The sequence below is a fragment of the Stegodyphus dumicola genome, chromosome 10 (assembly GCF_044657685.1).
Source record: "Stegodyphus dumicola isolate Sdum_Otavi_A_Nest chromosome 10, ASM4465768v1".
In the NCBI taxonomy this organism is placed as follows: domain Eukaryota; kingdom Metazoa; phylum Arthropoda; class Arachnida; order Araneae; family Eresidae; genus Stegodyphus; species Stegodyphus dumicola.
Window position 1 is genome coordinate 69,243,629 of NC_140777.1, and position 22,462 is coordinate 69,266,090.

At 33.0% G+C, this 22,462-nt stretch overlaps 2 protein-coding genes across 3 annotated transcripts in view; one reads left to right on the forward strand and one right to left on the reverse strand.

Moving 5' to 3' along the window:
- LOC118189550 (protein pangolin, isoforms A/H/I/S-like) overlaps window positions 1–7,938 on the forward strand; it is a 434,015-nt gene extending 426,077 nt beyond the window's left edge. The window contains exon 10 of the mRNA XM_085825057.1: window positions 2,429–7,938. Within this exon, the coding sequence (XP_085681183.1) occupies window positions 2,429–2,861 (433 nt within the window). The 3' untranslated portion in view covers window positions 2,862–7,938. The remainder of the gene's footprint in view (window positions 1–2,428) is intronic.
- An 11,901-nt stretch (window positions 7,939–19,839) lies between these two features.
- Window positions 19,840–22,462, reverse strand: part of LOC118182570 (dehydrogenase/reductase SDR family member 9-like) — a 43,620-nt gene continuing 40,997 nt past the window's right edge. For both annotated transcript variants that reach the window (XM_035351942.2, XM_035351941.2), the window contains exon 6: window positions 19,840–20,873. In XM_035351942.2, the coding sequence (XP_035207833.1) occupies window positions 20,580–20,873 (294 nt within the window). In that variant the 3' untranslated portion in view covers window positions 19,840–20,579. The remainder of the gene's footprint in view (window positions 20,874–22,462) is intronic.

A 22,462-nucleotide genomic window follows, 5' to 3' on the forward strand; every position in this document is an offset into this window, starting at 1 on the left:
TCACCCTATTAAGATTGTGTTTTGGCTGTTCTCACATATTGTCATAAATCATTACATTTTACTTACAGGTTCCCAGAAAATGATGTCAACTGTGCATTGCACCATATTCTTCTTACTTTTGATAATTTTTTTATCAGTGTTGTTTCTCCTAAGACAAACAGACTGCAGTAGAATAACCACATAAATTAAAGTCTAAGTCTAGAACTTTAATTTATGTGGATATTCTATTACTTTAAGTTACAAAATCACCTCAAAATAACTGTAAACTCTGTTAGATGACTTATCGTTTACCTTTTAACTAAAAGTATCGGAACTTTAAGTAAAGGTTGCAGATTTCCTCACTCTTTTTGTACTGAAGTAAACTTTGAGAAATCTAGTGAACTTGTTAGCGATTTATCGCCGAGTTCAAATAACAGAAGTCGTAGACTCAATGAGGGTTAACTACCCTTTATCTCACTCAAAATAAGATGAACAGTTGGCCTCTTTCTCGGGCTTACAACAAAGCCTCCATTCGAGTTTGAACTCAAAATGAGAAATAAAAACTAACTTAGAACTAACTAAAAAAAATTTAGCCGAAGCTAACACAAATCTAACGTAGTTGGCCCTTAATTTAAACTAGCCGGCGAATATCAGAAGGCTCGTAATATACGGCCGAGCGTTAATAGTGCCAAGAGAGCCTTAGTCCGGAGGCAATTGCGCGCCACTGTATGAAGTACAGTAAAACCCCGCTTAACGCGGGGGATACGTTCCATCGAAGTAGAGCTTAATGCGAAACAGCGCTAAGCGAGGCTATCTTAACATGTAAATAATGGGGTTAAGGGAAGACGGATAAAAAATGGTTAGGCATTAAATTTAATAATTTTTTTTAATAAAAATAAAATCAAACATTTATTTCTTACAAAAATAAAAACAATATAAACGCATATACTTTTAAAAACAAATAAAATTCTCAGTCAGATCATTCAGTCTATTCTGGGTTTCCAATTTTCTGCCTTTTTGTCAAGAAGGCATTATGATAGATTGGCTTAATGGCATATTGCGTTCAATTTCGTCGTCAATCCATATAGACAGTCGTTTTTCCATTTCCTCTATAATGTTATTTCTAGAACGGGTAATTCTAGTTGCAGAGCTTGACGTAGTTGCAGTTGCCGATGACAGTATTTTTTTCTTTATTCTTAAGAATTGTCCTTATTGTTGAAGTTGCCAAAATCAATGCAGCACTAATTTGAGATTGACGTTCACCAGAATCTAATCTTCTAATCCCTTGCATTTGAGTTTCCAGTGAAATGCTTTTTCTGGTTGCTTTCTTTTCTTGTTTTTTATTATCACCCATGATAAAAACTAAAGATCATAATATTTGTCACTGTATTAATTCTTATAGTATTATACAAATTTAAGCTTACAATAATGTCAACAAATATTTCAAATGATAAAAAGGCGTCCACAAAGCAAGAAACACAACTACACTGTTTCGGATATGTTATTTGGAAACCTAGCGCTGCGCACATTTTCGGAGAATCCCCGGGTTGAAATAAAAGAGCGCTAAACCGAAACAGTGCTAAACGAAACAGCGTTAAGCGGGGTCTTACTGTACCAAATTTGTATGTATGTTTATATATTAGTATATTAGCACAATGAACACGTATAGTTATCTAGATAAAGGTGGACGTGGCGCTATACCGATTAACCGTATTGGTAGAGGGGTGGTGCCCACGTTCTCCGTCGCATGTCGCATGGCAAATGCGCGCTACTCAGGATTCCTAGCTCTCTCTCACGAAGTAAATTGAACCTTCCTGTAATACTACTTCTAACTCATTTGCATTTAACTCATTTGCATTCTAACTCATTTGCATTTAACTCATTTGCATTTAATGCGATTCTAAAAACTTCTTCTAGTAGGGAGTTGTCAGTTGAAACAAGAATCAATAAGAAAATATATTAAAATTAAAATAACTGTTATAAAATTAAAATATACCTTAGAAGGTTTAAAATAAAAGCGCATGTCAACTTGGTAGTTAGAAGATCTCAAAAAGTGTACCTTGTTAACTGCGAATGATTCAGAATATAAGTTCCAATTAAACTGAATGTGAAATACAAAATCAGCATGCCCTGTGAAACCCGGGCTCATCCGTAATGTTCGCGAAGCACAAGCGGTTAGCCAAATCTTAAACCGATGAGTTAAAATCAACCAGTAGTTAAGCGCTTTCTCTGTTCAAACGGAAGAACTCTGCCTTTGAATTAATTTACATTCCGTGGGAATTTGACGAAGTGAAAGAAGCCAAAATAGGAAGATATATGTGTTAATCAATACACAAAGTCTCACAGTTTTGTTGGATACCTTTACCATTCGATGTCAAACAAAATGATTATATCTTTCATGCCTTTTGTGTGGTTTTATTAACTAAACAAAGTTTTATTGCATTTTCAGGCGGAAAAAGAAATGTATTCGTTACCTTGACGGCAACGACACCGCTCCGGAGAGTGAAGACAACATGGGTAGTGCAGGCAGTGTTGAGGCTCCCACTCCGGACTCCAATAAAACAGACGACACAGACAGCCAAGATACGGACAATGTTCACAATAATCATACTAATACCTCTCCCCAGTTGAGTCCCTGCAATGACGAAGTGGATACAAAACCTATATTAGACAATAATGGAATGGTGAGATCCACAAGCCCTACTAGGAACCACCAGCACCATTTATATCATCATCATCCTCTCAGTGTTCATCATCTCATTCAACCTCATTTCAACAGTCGGTCAACACTCATCGCCAGGACAGATATGTCGCGTTTTCAAAGTCCAAGTGAGTCTGGTTCCAACCAATTAGCGCCGCCTCCCATGCTCACGGTGACATAGGCTGTTGTCAGAATCAGTGTCAAAGAAGAACAGGATCATGAGTGCCATTTCAAGATCAAAAAAGCAAGAAATGTTAGTAACAAGAACTCAAGAATGTAACCTCATTTAGGAAGCATCAATTGCATTCATTTTTTTCCTATATGCTGATTTAACTTCATTTCAATTTTTTGCTGTAAAGATGCTGCAGCATGACAAAAGATTGCTATAAACATAATGTTTTATAGTGTTAGATTTTAAGCCACCAATATCATTTTGAAACTTGTTCTAGCATTTTAGAATATGCATTCGTTTTATATGATATTTAGAAATATAAACTCTAAATCCATTCCTCTAAATTATTACAGAATAAAGTTTTTGTTGTATTTATACAATGATTTACAAAATCTTTTCGACTACTCACTTGTATTGATTTGTGTATTTCTTATTACACTTTTAAATTTCAGACAATATTTTACCTCTACATGCATATATAAAATATTTTTTTTTAGAATAAAAGATTTTAAAATGTTATAAAAGTTTTTACAGTTATGAACACTGTAAAACCCTTGCAAAAGTATTATCCCGTAAAAAGAAATTTAAAGGAAATTCTACATTTGAAACAGAATTTTAGGGAATGCTCTGTTTTTGCCGCCTCTTTTTGTCTGTTATTGAATATTATTCAAAAAACAGGAAAATAGCAAGGGATTTGTACGAGCAAAATGTTAGATAAAGTCCAGTATTCTTAAAAAAGCTCAGCTGATGATATTTTGACCATATTGGTATTTTCCCTTTGAGTTGCTTTGTGTTATATTGTTACTATAACTATTTTTCTTAGTCATCTAAACACATGATTGGATTCTGTGTGGGTTGATCTAGAACAGAAGTGGTCACTCTGTAGTACCTGAACACTCCTTCGTCAAAGAGTGTGAAAAAGAGTAGGCTATATTATGAAGTCATGAATCACAATTGTGTGGAAGTGATTTACTTTTTAGGATTAATCCCTCACACTGGCAACCCATTTATGGTTGCCAGTGTAAGAGCATTCATTTCATGCAAAGTATTCAATTCCTGTGAATTAAATATACTGCTCTCTAATTTACACTAAATTTATTAATTAATGTATGTACACTAAATTTGTTAATTAATAATTTTATGCAGAGAGATGCATCTTAAAATAATCCAAATTAAGATACTGTATCAGATACTTTCATCTGCGTTACACTCTAACCTGCACCCATTATCTACTCTGTTGAGTATTCTTATTATGCTTTTCATGTAAATGTAGCTGACATCTCTCTATTTATTTGACAGTAAAGAGTACAAGTCAGTTTGTAAAATTTGTTCTGCTGCATTTACCCAAAAATTTCGAAATTTCGTTTGCAGTATTCCAAAATAAAAGTAAGATTAAATAAAAAAACCATGTGTGTTAAATAAAAAAGGATTTTTATTGCATTTGCAAACTTTCTCATCGGTGATAAACAAAATAACTATTAGTCTTTCAAATATACTGTGCACGTTCACTACGCCAAAAAAAACGGGGGGGGGGCAGTTCTATATCTCTCGTTCGAATGAGCTAATTCACGAAATTCAACTTGCGTTTTTCATGTCTCGAAAGCGTGACTTAGGATATGTATTAGATTTATATATAGATTTGTTCTAATACAGGTATTTTGACACAAAATCGGACTTTTTCTCAAATAACATACCAATCGTTTTCCATATTTCGATTCTACGACTTAAATTATACCATACCAAGTTTTGTAAAAATCGCACGAGTAGTTTTTTAAAAATCAACTCTCAAAATTTTAGCTCCTCAATGTTAATTGAATTTGGTATATATTTCTTAATATATATTTATTAAACTTTTTTTTATTATTCCTTTCACATCTCGAAATTTAGGTTCATTCCAAATAAAATTCACCCGACCGAATACTGATTATCCATAAGCAGAGATATGGCCGGTGTGTTCATAAACATTATAACATTTTGTAATGTATTCATATCTGATTTTCTTTTTAAAGGTTTTTGCTATTTCTTGACACGTGAATATTTTTCATTTGATACAATATCCCAATTTAGATTTTTTGCCTCCTAAAATTTCATACCAGAGCTTGCCGTTTCTGATGAAAGAAATTAATTTTACCAGCGTTTTCTTAAAGTGATAATTTTCTCTTTTTCAAGTAATTCACTCTCATTTTCAAGTGGGAACTTTTTTCCATTTCTTAGCATTTTCTGTGGACCATGTTTCTCTTGTTCCCTTCAAAAGTCGTTTTTTTTTTAAGCACATGTTGCAAACCAATATACTTCCGTTTTTAAAATACGGTTTATTAAAATTAATTTAATTTTATATTGGTTTTTAAGTGATTAAGTTGATAGAAGAATATTTATGCTTTCTTTTAATAATTCAAGGCAATTAGTGTTTGGATAATCTTTATAATAATATTTAATAATAATATCTAAATAATAATTGGATAATCTTTAATGTTAAAAATTAAATAAATATTGTTTCTTACATTAATGAATTTGTCGATTCTTGTACAGCTGTTCTGTGTTTAAAGGAATGCTGGTAAGAAGCACACAATCATAGTGCTTTTAATTCCTCTTCTGTTGATGTCAGTCTTGTATAAAAAGTGGCAGACGATTGTTTATTGTAATCCAAACTCTGAGTGAATTTAATTTTGTTAGTGGAAAATGCTGGATTATACGAAATTGAGCTTTTATTTTACCTTAGCTCATATAATGATACATATTCATTCAGTACCATCAGATGTTCTGTTGCAATAGTCAGCATGTTATGACAGTTTCGTAATTTACATAAAAGACTATTTCCTCCTTCTATTTACTTATTCGCCAAGTCTATAAAAAGCAAGTGTCTTGATTGCACAAATGGTGGATATTTTTTTAAATGTAGGACTAAATCGGCAATCTTGACAATTCTGGTACTAAAGCGTCTCCATGTGTGTGACATATAACTCCAACACGAGTGGTTAATAATGCTTTACAAGAAGATTTAAATACTAATAAAATATTTCTTAAGGATGTGGAGAATATAAAATGTTAAAACCGCTAGGGTAGTTGACTTATTACACGAAAGATGGCAGCACTGAAAGTAAAGAAATTAATGCATCGAAAATTAAATTCAGGAAAATAAACAGTTAAAAATCTGATTTCAAATCAAATTTCTTTTAGTATTTCTTGTTTCGTAATACTAGATTTTTTAAAGCGAATTTATTGATATAAATCTAGCGTATGATTTTATAATTTATCGTTATGTATTTTCTGATTTTTTTATAATGCTTTCAAGCATGATGAATTGTTCTTCTCCAAATTTGCCAAATGGTTAAAAATGTGTTAAAATGGCATACATGTACCTGTTCTGTATGACTGCAGTCATATGAGGGCATTTTTTTTCTTTGTAAATACTCATAATATCATCACTGTCACTCTCATCGAATTTTCTGATTTTTAGAATGAACGCTTAAATAAATTCCCTTGGCACTGGAAGTGTACGCTTTTATAAATTACCGTTCATAAATATTTATGTAAATTTTTTGCATTTTAAATGGAACTTATGCAAAGGGAGCTGTTTTGTTGAAATAGAAAATTTACCTTGCAAAATTGTCGCTTGTAAATTGTTATTATTTTATTAATAGTTATATCAAATTGTAAATTGCTTCCAGTATGTGTTTCATTTATCCCATGAACGTGAAGACTAGTACACATAATTGCCACATTTTTCCTAGTTTAAGCGTTCAGTTCGATCATAATTCAATGTGTAGGTTTGAATTTAAGTGTTTGTGTAAAATTATCAAATTGGGTTAAGTGGGAAATGGTTCAATGACCATGTAAATCCCTTCCATGTATTATCATGATAAATTTTTTTTCTGAAAATTCAGACTGATTGTAAGCTATTTTTTAAACTTTCATTATACTGTGCATGTGCACAGAAATGTAGTGGTAATATAATGAGGAAAATCAAAACAAGCGCAATATACTGGTAGTTTCCAAAGTTTAAAATACTATGCAATATTTTAATACTTTTTATTATGTATTCACTTATTTTACGGTATTTGCGTGCAATATTTTGAAAAATAAAAGCTTACTTTTTGTTTCGCACATGTTTTAAATTCACAGTTTTGTAAGTAAAGAAATTCCATTTTATGGCATATTATTATTTTGATATATCTCTGTTTACACTTTCATTATGTTGCAATAATGCTTTGTTTTAGAAGCTGAAGTGTTCTGTCTTATGCATTTCAATTTTGACGCGACTGAATAAATACTAGAAGTGCATTTTGCTATACATACTTATGATCTATGCAATGATACATACGATTATATTTTATCATTCCTTATGAATTTTCTTAATTGAAAATTCTTTATATCTCTAAAAAATAAATAACTATTGGATATGATGCTTTCGGTTTATAACTATGTTGTGTCAAATCACCAAAAATTGATTTACATTTCGGGAACTGTACTATTGTAAAATTTGGCACATGCATTGCCAGTATGTAAAAAAAAATTCTGTTACTGTCATTAGCTAAAATTTCTTTGTTGTTATTGCTTGGAGAACTGATTTGTTAAAATAAATATACTGCTGAATTAACATTTTCACAATGATAATTTGATTTAACTTAAAATATTAAAAATGAAAGTCCATTGGTGCGCAATAAATTTAAAAAAAAATTCTAGACATTTATGAAACTAGATTTATCCATTTAACAGCTTTATTATAACATGAAAACAAAAAAATATCAGAGTATAAGAAATCTTGCTTTTGTTTGCATCAAAATTATATTAAGATAACATAAGGACTTTTCAATTTTATAACTTCTGAGACAATTTTCTGTAATATGTTGCAAAGTATAATAACTGCTTTCTATTTGAAAGCTTGTATTTAATAATGTTTTTATATCTATGTTTCATGTTTTAAAGCATTTATTAGTTTCATTGGAAGATCTAAATTGTAGGAACATTTTTTTTTTCTGTTAGATATCTTGTAAAATATCCATGTACAAAATGTAATACATTGTTGCATATATTGAAATAATTCTTTGTAAAGTTTGCCATATAAAGATTGTACAATTGAAAAATATGGAATGTGTGTGATTTTTTTCTTTAAATTCATTTATAAATTGCACCGCACAAAAAATAGGCAAATATAAAGTCGCTTTAAAGGGAACGAAATGATTTCATAACTTTTATATCTAAAACGCATTTGAAGTAATATATTAATCCAAATTTCAGACTGCATAATTTTTGTAGAATCAAAACAATTATCTTTTGAAGAATAATTTTTCAAATTTAATGAAAGCTTGGGGACAAACATACTTCGTTTCACTGCGTTTTTGAACCATTTCACATTTTTACAAATCCGAGGTTTGTGACAATGCTGCCTTAAATTTGTCGGTCACGAGTACTTTACAAATCACATTTGATTGCATTTGCTTTCCATATGACATTGTAGCAACTTTTAGACCAAAACATTCAATACTGGTTTTTGTTGTTTCATTGAAATTAGGAGAAATAATTGAGACAAGAGCTGGCAAGAATTTCTGTACAAAACTTCACTTATAATTTAAATTAGTAAGAGAAAACTTAAGACTTCATTTCCTGAAATTCTAGACCAGGTGTTCTCAACCGGGATAAATCCATGGTTTCAGAGGAGGAATCCAGTCAGCTTTTTATTTAGCTTTGAAGTTGTAGAGACATTAGGATTTTTTTAAAGCAGGAATGATGAAAAATTAGCAAACGCCTTCGCCGGGAATCGAACCACGGACCTCTGGAATACCGGCCCAGCCTGCAGAACCACTACACCACGAAGGCACACTAGGAAGGGGGGAGAAATACCTTAATATACTCCCCCTTTTAAAGAGCGACTGGTTTTTTTTTAGGAGACCCAATCGCCACATCCTGGGTGTGGAGAGTCATCATCCAAAACCCTTTTTAGTTCGAGTGCCACTGTAAAGACATTAGGATTTTTTTGGATGCCGGAGAGATGAAAAATTAGCAAACGCCTTCGCCGGGAATCGAACCACGGACCTCTGGAATACCGGCCCAGCGTGCGGAGCCAGTAAACCACGAAGGCACACTAGGAAGGTGGGAGAAATACCTTATAAAGTATTTAGTTTTAGTTTATGAATACAAAAATCTACTTTTAATCAAGTTTTGCTATTTATCAATATTTTCTAAAATTTGTCTTGTTTAATTTAGAAAATACATTAAGAATTAATCTAAATAAAAGAATATATATGATTTTAGATTTTTCAAAAGGAGGGGAGATGATAGTTTAGCAGTGTTGAAAGAGGTGGATGGGAGAGGAAAGGTTGCAAACCACTGCTCTAGACAGTGCAATATAACAAAAAGAAATCCTTCTTCCTTTTTGCAAAAGAAAAAGCAATATAAGTTCGTCGTCGGTCATAAACATAGCTCTCATATGCATGATGGCGGCTGTTGAGTTCTAGTACACTTATAAAGGTATTTCTAACACACTTACCTAATACTCCTTCTGTCCGAAAATATGGTATACATTTAGAATTTACTTTTGTACGAAATTATGGTACACATTTGCTTTTGCAATTAATACTGAGTTAGTCTTAAGTGTATAAATGGTGTTGAACTGATATGGGACCTAGCCTTTTCTAGGACTTCTTATCAACAGGCTTAGTCAATCTTAGTATCTTAGTAAATAGTAATAACCGCATCTTACGAGATACCATCCCATTGCTAATGGCAACCTTCCTACTGTTATGCTTTCTTCGACAAATCCATTTTACGCTTTCTTTCTGTGCTTTGATTAATAGCATGAATGCAATCACCATTCAACACACTACGCAAACAGTAACTAAGAGGATTAGAAATTCACAGTGGATAAATATAGTTATAGTATATTCACATGAAGAAATAATAGAAGGTTGTTCCCGTCCGGAATCTGGTTCATATATTCAAGAATATTTCCCACATACAAATCATCTAATATCATCAGATAAAATCATCTTTTCGTAAATATTGCATTATATGAACTAACAATTGTAAGAGTCTGTCTATAGAAAACACTTTTGAATTTTATACAGTGTATTTCCGGTCAGTCTAACATGAGAATACAGAGCATATCAGAAAGTATGAAGAATATTGCAAATAATAAAATGCCGTCATTCCTAGTAGCATAAAATGAAATAAAATGGGAAGAATGAAATATGAATGTCGTTTAGAAACAAACATTCGATCAAAAAAGAAAGCATAAGAACAAAATCTGATTCCTGAATTTCTATTTAAAGCTGTAAAAGTGCACATTTTAGTTTTTTGATAACAATCGGAAAGGGGTTCCGTTATCAACGAGTTATTTCGAGAACTTGAAACTGCTGTAACCAGTGGCGTAGACCATAGGTAAGCCGCTGGTTACTAATGAACAAAGCAAATTTTAGGCTCTTAGTATACTCCATGATTTCAAACACTCAAAGACAGAAAGTAGGAAGAGAAAATAATTTTTCGAATAATAAAGATTTTTGTTAGGACTGAATTGACTATTGAGCAGTTCGTACAAATAAATTATAGCAATATGTTATAGATTACAGATAAATGAATAAATTATTAAGCAATATAAATAAATAAAATTATTAAACAATATAAATAAATAAAATTATTAAACAATATAAATAAATAAAATTATTAAGCAATATAAATAAGTAAAATTACAAAGCAATATATTAAAAATTACATCTATTAGAGATTACTATATCATAGATTACAGATAAACAAGTAAATTATTAAGGAATGTATTATATATTATTATATTATGGATTACAGAGAAACAAATAAATTATTAAGGAATATATTATAGATTACTATATAGATATAAATTACAAATAAGCAAATAAATAATCAATATTATAGATTATATGTATTGCAGATTATTATACTATAGATTACAGATAAACAAATAAATTATTAAATCTATAATACAGATATAGGTTACATAATCTATAATATAAAAAATCTATATCTCTATTATAGATTACAGATAAACAAATAAATTACTAGGCAATACATTTTAGAGTTCCAAGGCGAAAGGCGACCAAAGAAATTTTTTGCTAGAAAAAATGAAGTCAAAATTTATCTCAGCCCCTTTTTTTTGCGTAATTCAAAGGCAGTGAAGTTCAAAAGAATGTAAATTTGGACCTGGGTTCCCGCCTGAAATAAAGCACCAGTAAGTAGCAAGGGTAAAATGAGTCCTGAATCTGACTCATAAGGATGAATGTAAAGTTGCTGGTTACGCTTTTCGCCCCCCCCCCGTATTTGATTACGTTAGTGGATACTGTGGGAAAGATGATGTATAGGACGTGCTTGAGCAGTTTATCTCAGTATTTCCCTCTTATTGTACTCGCTGTCACTTAACGCACATTTAAGAACACAAATTTTCCTTCCTGAGAGGATAACTAACTGTAACCATTGATAACAATACACTAGATACGATGGCATGGCGAGAAATTTACGAATTCCTAAACAAAATCCCCCAAATTTATTGCCCTTCTTAAAGAGAAAGTTTTCCGCACGTGAGTGAGGGGCCTTTGCTTAAACGTCTCATATTCTCATGAGCTCGTATTTCTATGAAAATAGAGTATCGCAAGATCTGCTTATTGTTAAACTAAAATGTTAGGAATTCTAAATTTTGTTTTCTTGAAATGCGGCTCAATTTTATAAAAAGAAGTACCGGGGCTCATCTTATTTGGGGCTCCGGTGCGCTCCGGCTATAATTGTAATTTATCTTAAAAATTGCGAAGTAGCGGAGCCGGGCTCCGGCGCAATTTAAGCACTGCCTTCATAGGCAAAGGTGGCCCAACTATTAGGTGCCTCCATAATAAAGAGACCACCACATCCTTAGGAGCAGGCAATGCCGGTATAAGCAAGCGCCCGCCATTTAAATATATATATATATATATATAATTGTATTTTGTAATATATATATAATTGTATTTTGTAACTGTCTAATAGTCAGGCAGCACAGCAGGCGAGCATACAAAAAGAAACTGGGCTAGTAATGTAGCAAGATTTACTGAAATCAAAAATATGAATTATTCAAAAAATGACAAAAACTAATTAGGAATCTTTCTTATAATATGCATTTATATGCAAGCCGGTTAAACCATATCTTAAAAACATACATTTATATCAGTAACTGTGTAAGCAAAATTCTTTAAACATGCAATTTTTATAAAAGATAATGACATGTTAAAAATCCCCCGCTCTCCTTTAAATTTCTGGGTACTTACGTATTAACGCAGTCACCTTAGTAGAAGTCAACAGATTTTGAGAATGTGCCAAACTCTGGCAACCATCCTGATATTTTTTGCCTTAAACTTATTTTTAAAACATGACCTTTGGAAATTTGCGAGGAATGGAAAAAAACTGCTATAAAGTTTCTGCAGGAATACAATCTTTTGCTGGAAGTTTTCTGAAGGGAACAGTGGGGAAATGCTTTTCCCAGATAGCCGCTGTGGCCGAGTCTCCGCATTTCTCTGATGCTTTTTAAGCGAAAATAGATCACTGTGCACTTCGGAAGTAGAAGAGTGTTATTTTACAGAAAGATTTGAAGAAGGATATAAGTGTTTTGTGTTTCCAATGTCGCACGTAATACTTATTTAATAATTCAAATTAGCTTTTCAAATTGCTAAAGTGTGTTTTCTTTCATATGTTGATATTGTATACCGATTTACGATAAAATCAATAGTTTGGAAATCTTTCTAAAAAAATCTGATGTGTACACCACATGACTTCCTTGTACGGAATATTAAATTATACATATTTTTGCTTGCATTTCATTTAAACTTATTGGATTGAATTAAATCTACTTCGCCGACAGCGCATAAACCGCAATAGAATAAATGCACTCTTTAAAATTCACTATAGTATTTGTTTAGCATAGCGACACTCAATGATAGATTCACTTAACAGTATCATATTTCGTTCATATTATAACTCATAATGCACAAAATTTATATCATTTAAAGAATAGAATTATCTAATCGTTGCCACATGTTCTAATCAAATACTATAATAAAGCTAGAATGATGTATGAAAGAAATTAAGCAAACAAAACAAAAAAGAAACAGTTTTTCACAAACGATTGAGTATTTCTCATTCAATTAATTCAGTTCTCACTTCGCGAGAAGGCAAAAATACATAAAAACTCAAAATATCTATATTAAAAATTACGAAGCAAATCTTAAACACTTATTTCCTCGAAAAAATTCCAAAAAGGATTAAGCATGATTTAATTGGCAATAATAAATGAAGGCGTTATCTTTATTGTTGCGAAGCTAAGTTTCTCTAGATTGGCAACAAATCCACTAGTCTCCTGTTTCAAATGTAAACATCAATGGTCGCCATAAAAAAAGGCTTAGCTGCACTTAGACAACTTTCAAATTGTTCATAATTCTAAAAATATTGCGTACAGATTTACTAAAGGCATAAAATCCTTAACCGGAAGATAAAAACAACATAATTCAATCATTTTTAAAGCAAAAAATGTACAATTTACAAATATATAAGAGTAAAGAAACTGAGATTACTGAGCCGGGTGACAGAGTGGATATATATATAAATATATTTATATACGTTTGGTGCGGCCGATTGCAACCAAAATACGAGGTGCACATCTACATGTTATAACAGTCCTATATAAAAAATTTTAACGTTCTGAGGCTACTCGTTTTTGAGTTATGCGAGATACGCTTGTACGTACATACCTTCGTACAGACGCCACGAAAAATTCTCTTCAGAGTTCATTTTAAAGCAGTTTTATAATTTTTTTGGAGGAAACGAGTCTTTTATTCTGTCCTTACGTACAGATATCACGCAAAAACATCGTTAAATTGCATTCGATAGCGGTCAAAATGGATATTTTCATTGAAATATGCTGCCTGAAACTTTTCGCGATTACAATACTTCCTTTTTACTTCGTACAAGGAAGTAAAAAATGCGCGAAAACTACCATCTTACATACGATAAATAGCAATCTTATCATTTGTATAAAAGTCCCCAAGTTTCACCAATTTGTTTGCGTTAATACGTAAGAACAAATATTTGTTGGTTTGTGCATGTCTTTCTTCTGTGTTCTATTTTTTACTATAAAGATAACACTGGTAATGTGGTTGTAAGAATTAATGGCTAAAAAATCACCACAAATAAAAAACATACCCTCATCTCTTAAAATTTGCGTTCTTTTAGTTTTATTTCTATAAAGCTGTTCTTTAATATCTGTACATGTATTTATTTCTGCCATCTGAACTTCACTGCTTAATAGTGCCAAGATTGAACAAAATTAAATGTATAAAATTGAATTAAATGAACAAAATTAAATGTAAAAGTAATATTAATACTCATTTTTTATTCATTTATTTTGTAGAGCACAAGTAGCATAACATCCAATAACCGAACAATTAATCGACAGTTCTGAAAATTCCTAGTTACGTTCTAAGTTCTAGGGAAGAAAATATACTTGAATACATCAGTGTTTGTTCTCTTATATGTAGACATTCTTTTCTAAACATTCCCCAGATTTCTTGTTTGAAAGCTGACAGTCTTAAAAGCAGAATAAGGATCAATTTTCACTTCGTTGGAGAATTTTGTTGCGAGATTTGAAAAGAAAAGAAATTTGCTTTAATTTGTTTACTAATAATGAAATCATCTTGAAAAAAGACGCTATTGGCTTATTTCTTTAAATATGGACGATAGTCACAATATGTATTCAATTAAAGAATTTCTCAAAACACGGCATATAATTTTAGGAAAAAAAGCTTTTTGCATAATGAGTGGGATGTACTGCGTAAGCAAAAAAATATAACTCTTCAATATAGTCCTCGTCGAACCAAATTTCCAGCTAATGATATATTTATTATATTTAAAGAGTTCCTTGACGTTAAATGCAAAATTCGTAAATTTAAAGTATTACGATTTACTCACTTAAACAATCATAACACTGAACTCACTGACTCATAACACAGAATTCCTCAGTTTCGAAGGACTTCTTCAGTTTTTTTTCTAACCACTTCTGGCAAAATAAAGCTAACATGGGAAATAATTTATATCGTAAGATTGGAAAGCCAACCTAGTCTATAACCAGGTATTTTTTCTTTGAATAATGGAAACATTTCCCTCCTTTTCATAATGGGTTCTTGTCAGTAATAAGACAGTACGGCCTTCTACGGGTTCAGGTTCCCTTGCGTCTACATTCCATACCCGTATTTACACTACTTTTTTTTAAACATACAGACTCCCCGTGTACCCCAGATGTACAACACGGGGCTTACAGAAGCAAGTTAACTAAAACATTAAAAGTTACATGCATAAATAATACGAACAAAAGCAGAGAACAGAAGTCTGGACTTCATGAAAACAGGTCAGTTCACTGGCCAAGTCACTCCAAACATTTTCAAATCATTCTGTAAGCATAATCGTAGGCCATCAAATGTAGGGATTGAGAAAACAAATGTTCCACATCCTGAGGCACTCTTTTTGAACATTCGCCCACCAGCGGCCGAGCGGTAAAGTCGCTGAACACTGGTAGTTCGGTCCGAGGTTCGAATCCCGCGAACGGGCTGGCTGCATGGGTGTTTTCGTGGTTTTCCCCATGTGTAACGTGTATACGAGCCAGTTTCCCTTAGAAAGTCCTCCACGAAGGCATCCCTCCCCTTAGGCAGATAGCCCTCGAGGCTTTGCCATAATCACACACACACTTTTTGAACATTCACGTAAATTGTTTGACCTTAGATTAAAACGAAACAGGTAACTTGCAAATTTACTGTGACCAGATTAAAAACTGAGACACTTTAAAATTTATAGAGAGGAAAGACTCGGAATGCAGTCTATGGTAAAAAGAAGGAAAGAACTTTTTGGTGACCTCAGCATTACAAGATGAAATATATTCCTCATTCCATATAGCTAAAAGCTTCCTTATAATGAAAGGATTTCCAATAACTCTTTGGAATGCTAATGTTGATATCAATGGGTAAATTTAAGGCATCTTTAGCTAAGAAATCAGCTCTTTCATTTCCATAGAAACCATGATGAGCACGCACATAAGCAAAGCGGATATCAATTCCTTTATTTCTAAGTGAACTAACAGTTACTAGGGTTTCGCTAACTAATTTGTCGCAGCTGGTAATGCTGTTCAAAATTTGAAGAGAAGAAAGAGAATCAGAACAAATAAGGTACCTTGAGGATGTTGTCCCATTATCCTTGGTCCATTTGACGGCAAGATAAATGCGAAGAAGTTCTGCTTGAAAAACTGTGCATTCATTCCGTATACGGTGTCTAAAAAACAAACCTCAGAATGGCCTTCAAAAAGAACAAATGCAAGGCCAACCTTGTTGTATTTACACTATTGGCAGTAACTTCAGACCCTTTCCTACTCTCACAAATAAAGATTAAGTATTAACGCATTTCAGACCCGGAGAACAGGTAGCAGTTCTCACTGGACCCCTACCTAACAGGGAATTGCCAACAACCAAGTTGTCATCGTCTTGCTGATTAACAATTTTGATTTCGAAAATTGAAAGTAGAGAATTACTACTTCAATCATAAATTATACTTATTGATTTTCACTTTTTCTTGTTATATAATGGTTTTAGACCATTATCATTCACCTTTTATTTCTCTCACGAAATCACAGATATTGTTCAGATTTGCAGTAAATGGGCAAAAATTATCTAATGCGAAAACATCCCTCTCAAATTTAGAGCCGATTAAGCTGGGGGTTTCTCTGTCCCTGAACAGAAATCGCAAACCCCGGCCTGTTTTTTTGACAAAAACTAACATAGATCCAGCACATAATGGAAATCAAAAGAGGTGCCATCATTATTGCTAAACAACTTCAGTATTTACAAGAACACAAATGGGGCACAGCCCCGTGTTGCTCTTGGGATGCTAGTTGTCTGTGATTCTAGAATGTATTTCTTCTTGGTTATTACTTTTACTTACTTCTCGTACCCTTCTTGGGGTAATCAATCAAAATTTGTACACCTCTCCTGCGAATAGTTACGCAACTGAGGGAATCGACCTACTGTGAACCCCCATATCAGGCAGGGGGAGGTCGTGGCAGGTAGGCCACATAAAACGAATTCGACTTTATGGACTGGAGTCGTGGGGCACAAATCCAAAACTTAGCCTCAGCCCAAATTTACAAAAACCACTTAGGAGTTTTAAACTAATTCCTTAATGTTTGGAGAACCGGGTCCCACACCGGCTCTTAGCCTCAGACTGAATAACTCCAAAAATACTCCGCTTACTGGGCCGGGCCCGAGGGGTCACCACTTCCTGTTCTCGGCTTTTCGATGGAGGCGTGACCTGAAAACCCGATGGACTTGACCGGTCGTTTAAATGCTCCCGCCAGTACTACACGGGCAGCGCGTCCCATCAGGACATTACCTAGCAAACTCGGTGCCGTCCAACACCGTGGTGCCATCCCACGCCAAGCTACAGAACCATCTGGTATACGTCTTACGCCTTTCCCCCGGGGTCCAGCCATACAAATGACCCAACCCCGGGCTCTGGAACCGCCAGGCTCGTGATTTTATACCCCCGTGGCCGAGACTGCCTAGGTACAGATCCTAGCCAGTAGCTTCGCAGACTTCTCTACGTTGACCCCCGGGGGGACTTTTTGGGGTAAGTGGGGATTTGATATGGCAGTTAGAATTATATATTAATAGTAGCTTTATACCAACAGTTGTGTCCGAAGCAACTTATGTGTCTTCAGTAGCAAGTAGTAAGTCTTCAGGTTTTATGTTGTTGTCGTCGTGTACACATTACTTGGAAGAATCGTTACTAGAGTCTACTCCAAAGAGAGGTTGGACTTCTATTTTCCACCCCCAGTTTTGAGGAAGAGCGTCCGGGGGGTTGTCTGGGAGTCTCTCATCTCTCTCCTCTTCCACGAAGACACACGAGAGAACTTTCGGCTCGCCGCATATTTAGAGTGTCCCCATGCTACACAGACACTATGCATTTGCAAACACTAATGTATTCTCCGTGATTCGAACCCGGGTCCTTCGGTACCGCCGTAGGTACCCCTAGTCACTCATCTGGACGTCCCCTCATACGGGAATAGAAGGAAATGAGAGAGCAGACGTTGTCGCAAAGGAAGCAGCGGATTTATCTACTTTGCGAGAAGTCCCGACCCTTAGGCCAGTCTCAGACCTAAAGAGTCGGACATTCATTAGCTGCTAAGAATGTGGCAAGAATGTTGGGATCAAGCCTCTACAGGGAGACATGTGTACAATCTCATTCCCAAGGTTAAGACAACAATCCAAACTAATAGCAATTACATGACGTATTTCGTAACTGGTCAGGGGCCCTTCCCTTCATACCTCTGCCCTTTGGCTCGAGAGAGAATGGTAACTGTGAATGTGGAGAGGGGGATCATCCAGACCATTTTGTGTTCTCCTGTCCACACACAGCACTTAACAACCTCAAGCAACCAGGAGCCAGATTCTGGCCAAATTGGTTCCAGAATCTACACAGTAACAGAGTTGCCCAGCGGAAACTGAAAACACTAATTGACTACTGTACTAGCAATTATTCTTCTGACGCTGGAAGATAGTAGCCATAAAGTACATACTTGAGTCGTATTTAACACACATTAGGTTCTAACAATGCCATTTCTAAGCACAGTTCTCTTAGAAATAGACATCGCAGCTTCATATGGCATTTACTCTTCTTGAACTGGCACATTTATTAACCCGAAGGCAGATTACTTGCTCTGCAAAGCATAACAGTATGCACGTCAGAACTATATAAGCTAGTTCAATATTTCAGCAACAGAGTATGTGATATGTATGTTCAATATGTAATTTTGTATTTATGCTGTGCCAGGTTTTCATACACAAAGTTTGCACTGTATTATATCTATACAGGTGTATTTTTAATTTATGGTACCTGATTTATACTAAGGACCACGCGTACCTCATTGGCATGCTTCATGTAAACTTTAACTACCATGATAACGTATATTGTATAAATGTATATATGAATATGAGTATGTATACTTTTATTTGTTTCGGAATATATATGTATGGAGTTGGTAACCAATTCTGCATGGCTATATCTATACCTGGGTGTAACGAAAGTTCTAGATCAAAGTCGAATCACTCATAATCCAAAAGACGAGATGCATGGCCTGGAGGGTTTTCCATAAATTTTAATTAAACTTAATATTTACATATATACAATGTAGGCTAAAATGCCTGAATCGAATATTTAATGCTCAAAAGGCAAGAACTGAATAGTTCCAGCTAAAATCTAAATCGAATTCTATTGCGTAGTGCATCGAAATTCTACCTTCAAGAAGACGAATATGTTTTCAAGTCACGTGTTCAGAAGGGGAAAGGTTAAGTAAGCCAATAGATGGACTCCTAACGCCATCTCTTGGCGATATCAAAGAATATTCCTTAACACTGGGTTGGAAGCCAACTCAGCGGTTTACTCCCCTAACCACTATACCGTCTGGGTGACAAATTTTATGTTGGTTGTTAAGTTAAACCACAAGCTAAACTACAAATAAGTTTTAAATTATTGCTAACTACGTTATTTTTATGCTGGTTTCAAAGTCACGTGATGCGGCTTAGTACTTGATGTAAACCAAGCAAGTTTCAAGTCACGTTTACAAATATAATTTAAGTTTGGAATTACAACACAAATTTATTTCGTAAAAAAAAAAAAAAAAAGTTTAATGTATTGAAAGATTGTTATAGATGTGAGGATTAAAGTTTTCCTATGTTCATTTAATGATAATTTTAATTTATGCAATTAATTATATATATAACAACAGTTTGTTGTAATTCAGAATTATCATTCTTCCTAAACTTGAATTAAAGTCATCTTAGTTGCATAGAAGGAAGCTAATTTATTAATGAACTAATGAATCAATGAGTGAAGTTTTTAAATTCTTTGAGCTTAAATTTCATACATGATAACCTTCAAGTATTACAACAAATGAAAATTTGGATGTTTTAATAATATATTTTTTATTAAATCGTAAAACAAAAGCAACAGCATCAGGCAAGGTAAAAAAAAGTGATAGTTATATTATTACAGGAGAAATCAAAGCGCAAGTAGTAAGTCTTCAAGTTTTCTCGAAAAATATTAACTTATATACTTCAGCACTTACTAAAATGCATTTTACGTTTTTTTAAATATTGATTTAAGCCATATGTTATCCATGTAAAATAGCTTTATTCATATCTTAGGGCCTCAGACAACGCATACACATTTTTAGCGCTGTTTTCCTTGAGAATCGAGTGCCTTCTAAACATAAGATGGAAAAGTAAGCTTGCTTTGATGAAAATGAAAAATATACCATAAAATTAAATGGTCATTGCAGTAACATTATATATAATAGTTCGCAACTGAGACAAAAAGAGAATTAATATCATTCACAATACAAGAATACTTTTGATTAATATAAATGAGTCCTGTGAATGCAAAGATAATAAATAAGGTCATTAAAAATAAGCCTTATGTATAGATAAGCTTCACACGTATGAGCTTACAAATAGTACTTTATAAAAATAAAATATTGTGATAAAAAGCAATCATAAATTTGTTACATACTCTGATACTCAAATGACATACTCAAATGACTGCAATCGCTAAAGTTCATTTCTTTTAGCGATTGCAGTCATTTTCCACCATCCAACTACAATACAGTTTCTTCACTAATCTTTTCGAAGTCGTTTATTAAATGTTTCATTGCACTGCCTTGGCCATAAATTTATAAGTAAATTGCTCCGGCAACATTCTAAAGAACCATAGACTTAATCGCGCCATAGCAGGGGCACTGACGTATCTCCAGCAAGGTTCTTCGGCCAGCATAGCGTCCTCTATATCTTCTAGGAATACTTTATAATTCTTTTCCTGCTGTTCAGGACTACATTTTGTCTTCTGAATTTTCTTCTTTGTCTGCTCATAGAGATGGCGTTTTGCTTTTTTCTCCTCTGGAGACAGTTGTTGCCACATGTCTTCTATACGACTCTGCGTCCACTAATAAAAGATAAGGAAAATCAGATACTTTGTGATGGTTATTTATTTATTTATTTAGTATTTCACATTTCTTTAATTCTTATGATTTTGGTTTGGTTATTTTTTCATATTTATAGGGAATTTTGAAATTTACTGGTTTTGAATTTCACTTCTTTTGGGTCTTTGTAAAATTGGTTCTAAATTTCTTACTTTTTGTCTATAATGACTAATTTTCAGCAATATATTCCGCGTAAATAGCTTGGGATAATTTTGTTTTAAATAAAAAATTGTGATCCTTTCTCTCTCACCTCTCATATATATATATTGTTACAGATTTGGTATTTAAATACTAGCTAATGTTAGTAGAATTATAAACTAAATCGTTTTATTCCCCGTGCAGTGCTGTGCAGTGCGTGACGAATATTATGAGAAAGCGAAGCTGGAAAATAAAAAAATACAAGTGCACGTGCATTTAACATTTAATAAATAAATATCTCTTTTTGACTTCGAGAAAATACCAGAAAATTCTCGCGCATTTAAAAAGCTTATATAAGCGGCATGAAAACTTTCAATTCGTTAACTCACAAGAAGTAATTAATAACTTCGAGCACTTTCATTTAGAACATAATCGAAATATCAATAAGATCATCTCAGTAGTGACGTTTAGGTTTCCCATTTTGGCTTCATTGGCGAAACTAAAATATCTTAGCCAGAAAGTAATCTTCAAAGGGCTAAAAATTGGAACAAAAGATAGAATTTTGAAACCAAAAGAAAATTTTTTTAATACTTCTATTAAAATTTTAATTTGAAAAAGAAAAAGATTGCTTTACTAAATAAAATGAAATTTAAGCAAATTGACTCTTTTAAAACAAAATGGGAATAAAGAATATCATTTTGTGTGAAACTTTAATTAAATTTTAAGATCAGTTATTCTTTAAAAAGTAGACTCAAAAAGGGTGCTCAAAACGTGGTCAAAATGTTTTTAATAATTCTTTTCTAGAAATGAAAAGAAAAAATCCTAAAATTGAATTTTTTATTTAAAATTAGAGAAAAAGATAAAGGAAAGCTTGAAAAAGGAAGTAAAGGAACTGTTAGGAAAGTAGAAAGTGGGTTTATCATTACAGCTTCGAATACAGAAGGTCCTTATTTAAAAAACAGAATAGTAATTAAGAGAAAAAATAAAAATAAACAAAGAAAATAATAATAAAAAATAAAATCCTATAAACTCTCTAAAACATCCTTCTTTATCCCTTTCAGAGCTTTCAGATAAAAATTCATACTGTTAAAAGGTATTATAGGGTGTAGACTGCTCCAGACTTTTTAAAAATTCTGTTAATGAATTTTATAGCAATTTTATTTTCTTTCAAAATTTTGATGAGACCTAGAACTTTTGATGCTTCTATTTCAGTGTAAACTTTTTTAACTCTGCTAATCTGGTTAATAATAATATTTGACATGACTTTAATAAACAGCAATAAATATTTTATAGTTTAAACTAACAACTATAGAAAGATATTATAACATCTTTTCTGATTTATAACTAGCTTTCTGATTCAAAAAGGCAAAATTAAAATGCAAGCAATACGCAGTTCTGTCAGAACTAGGAATTT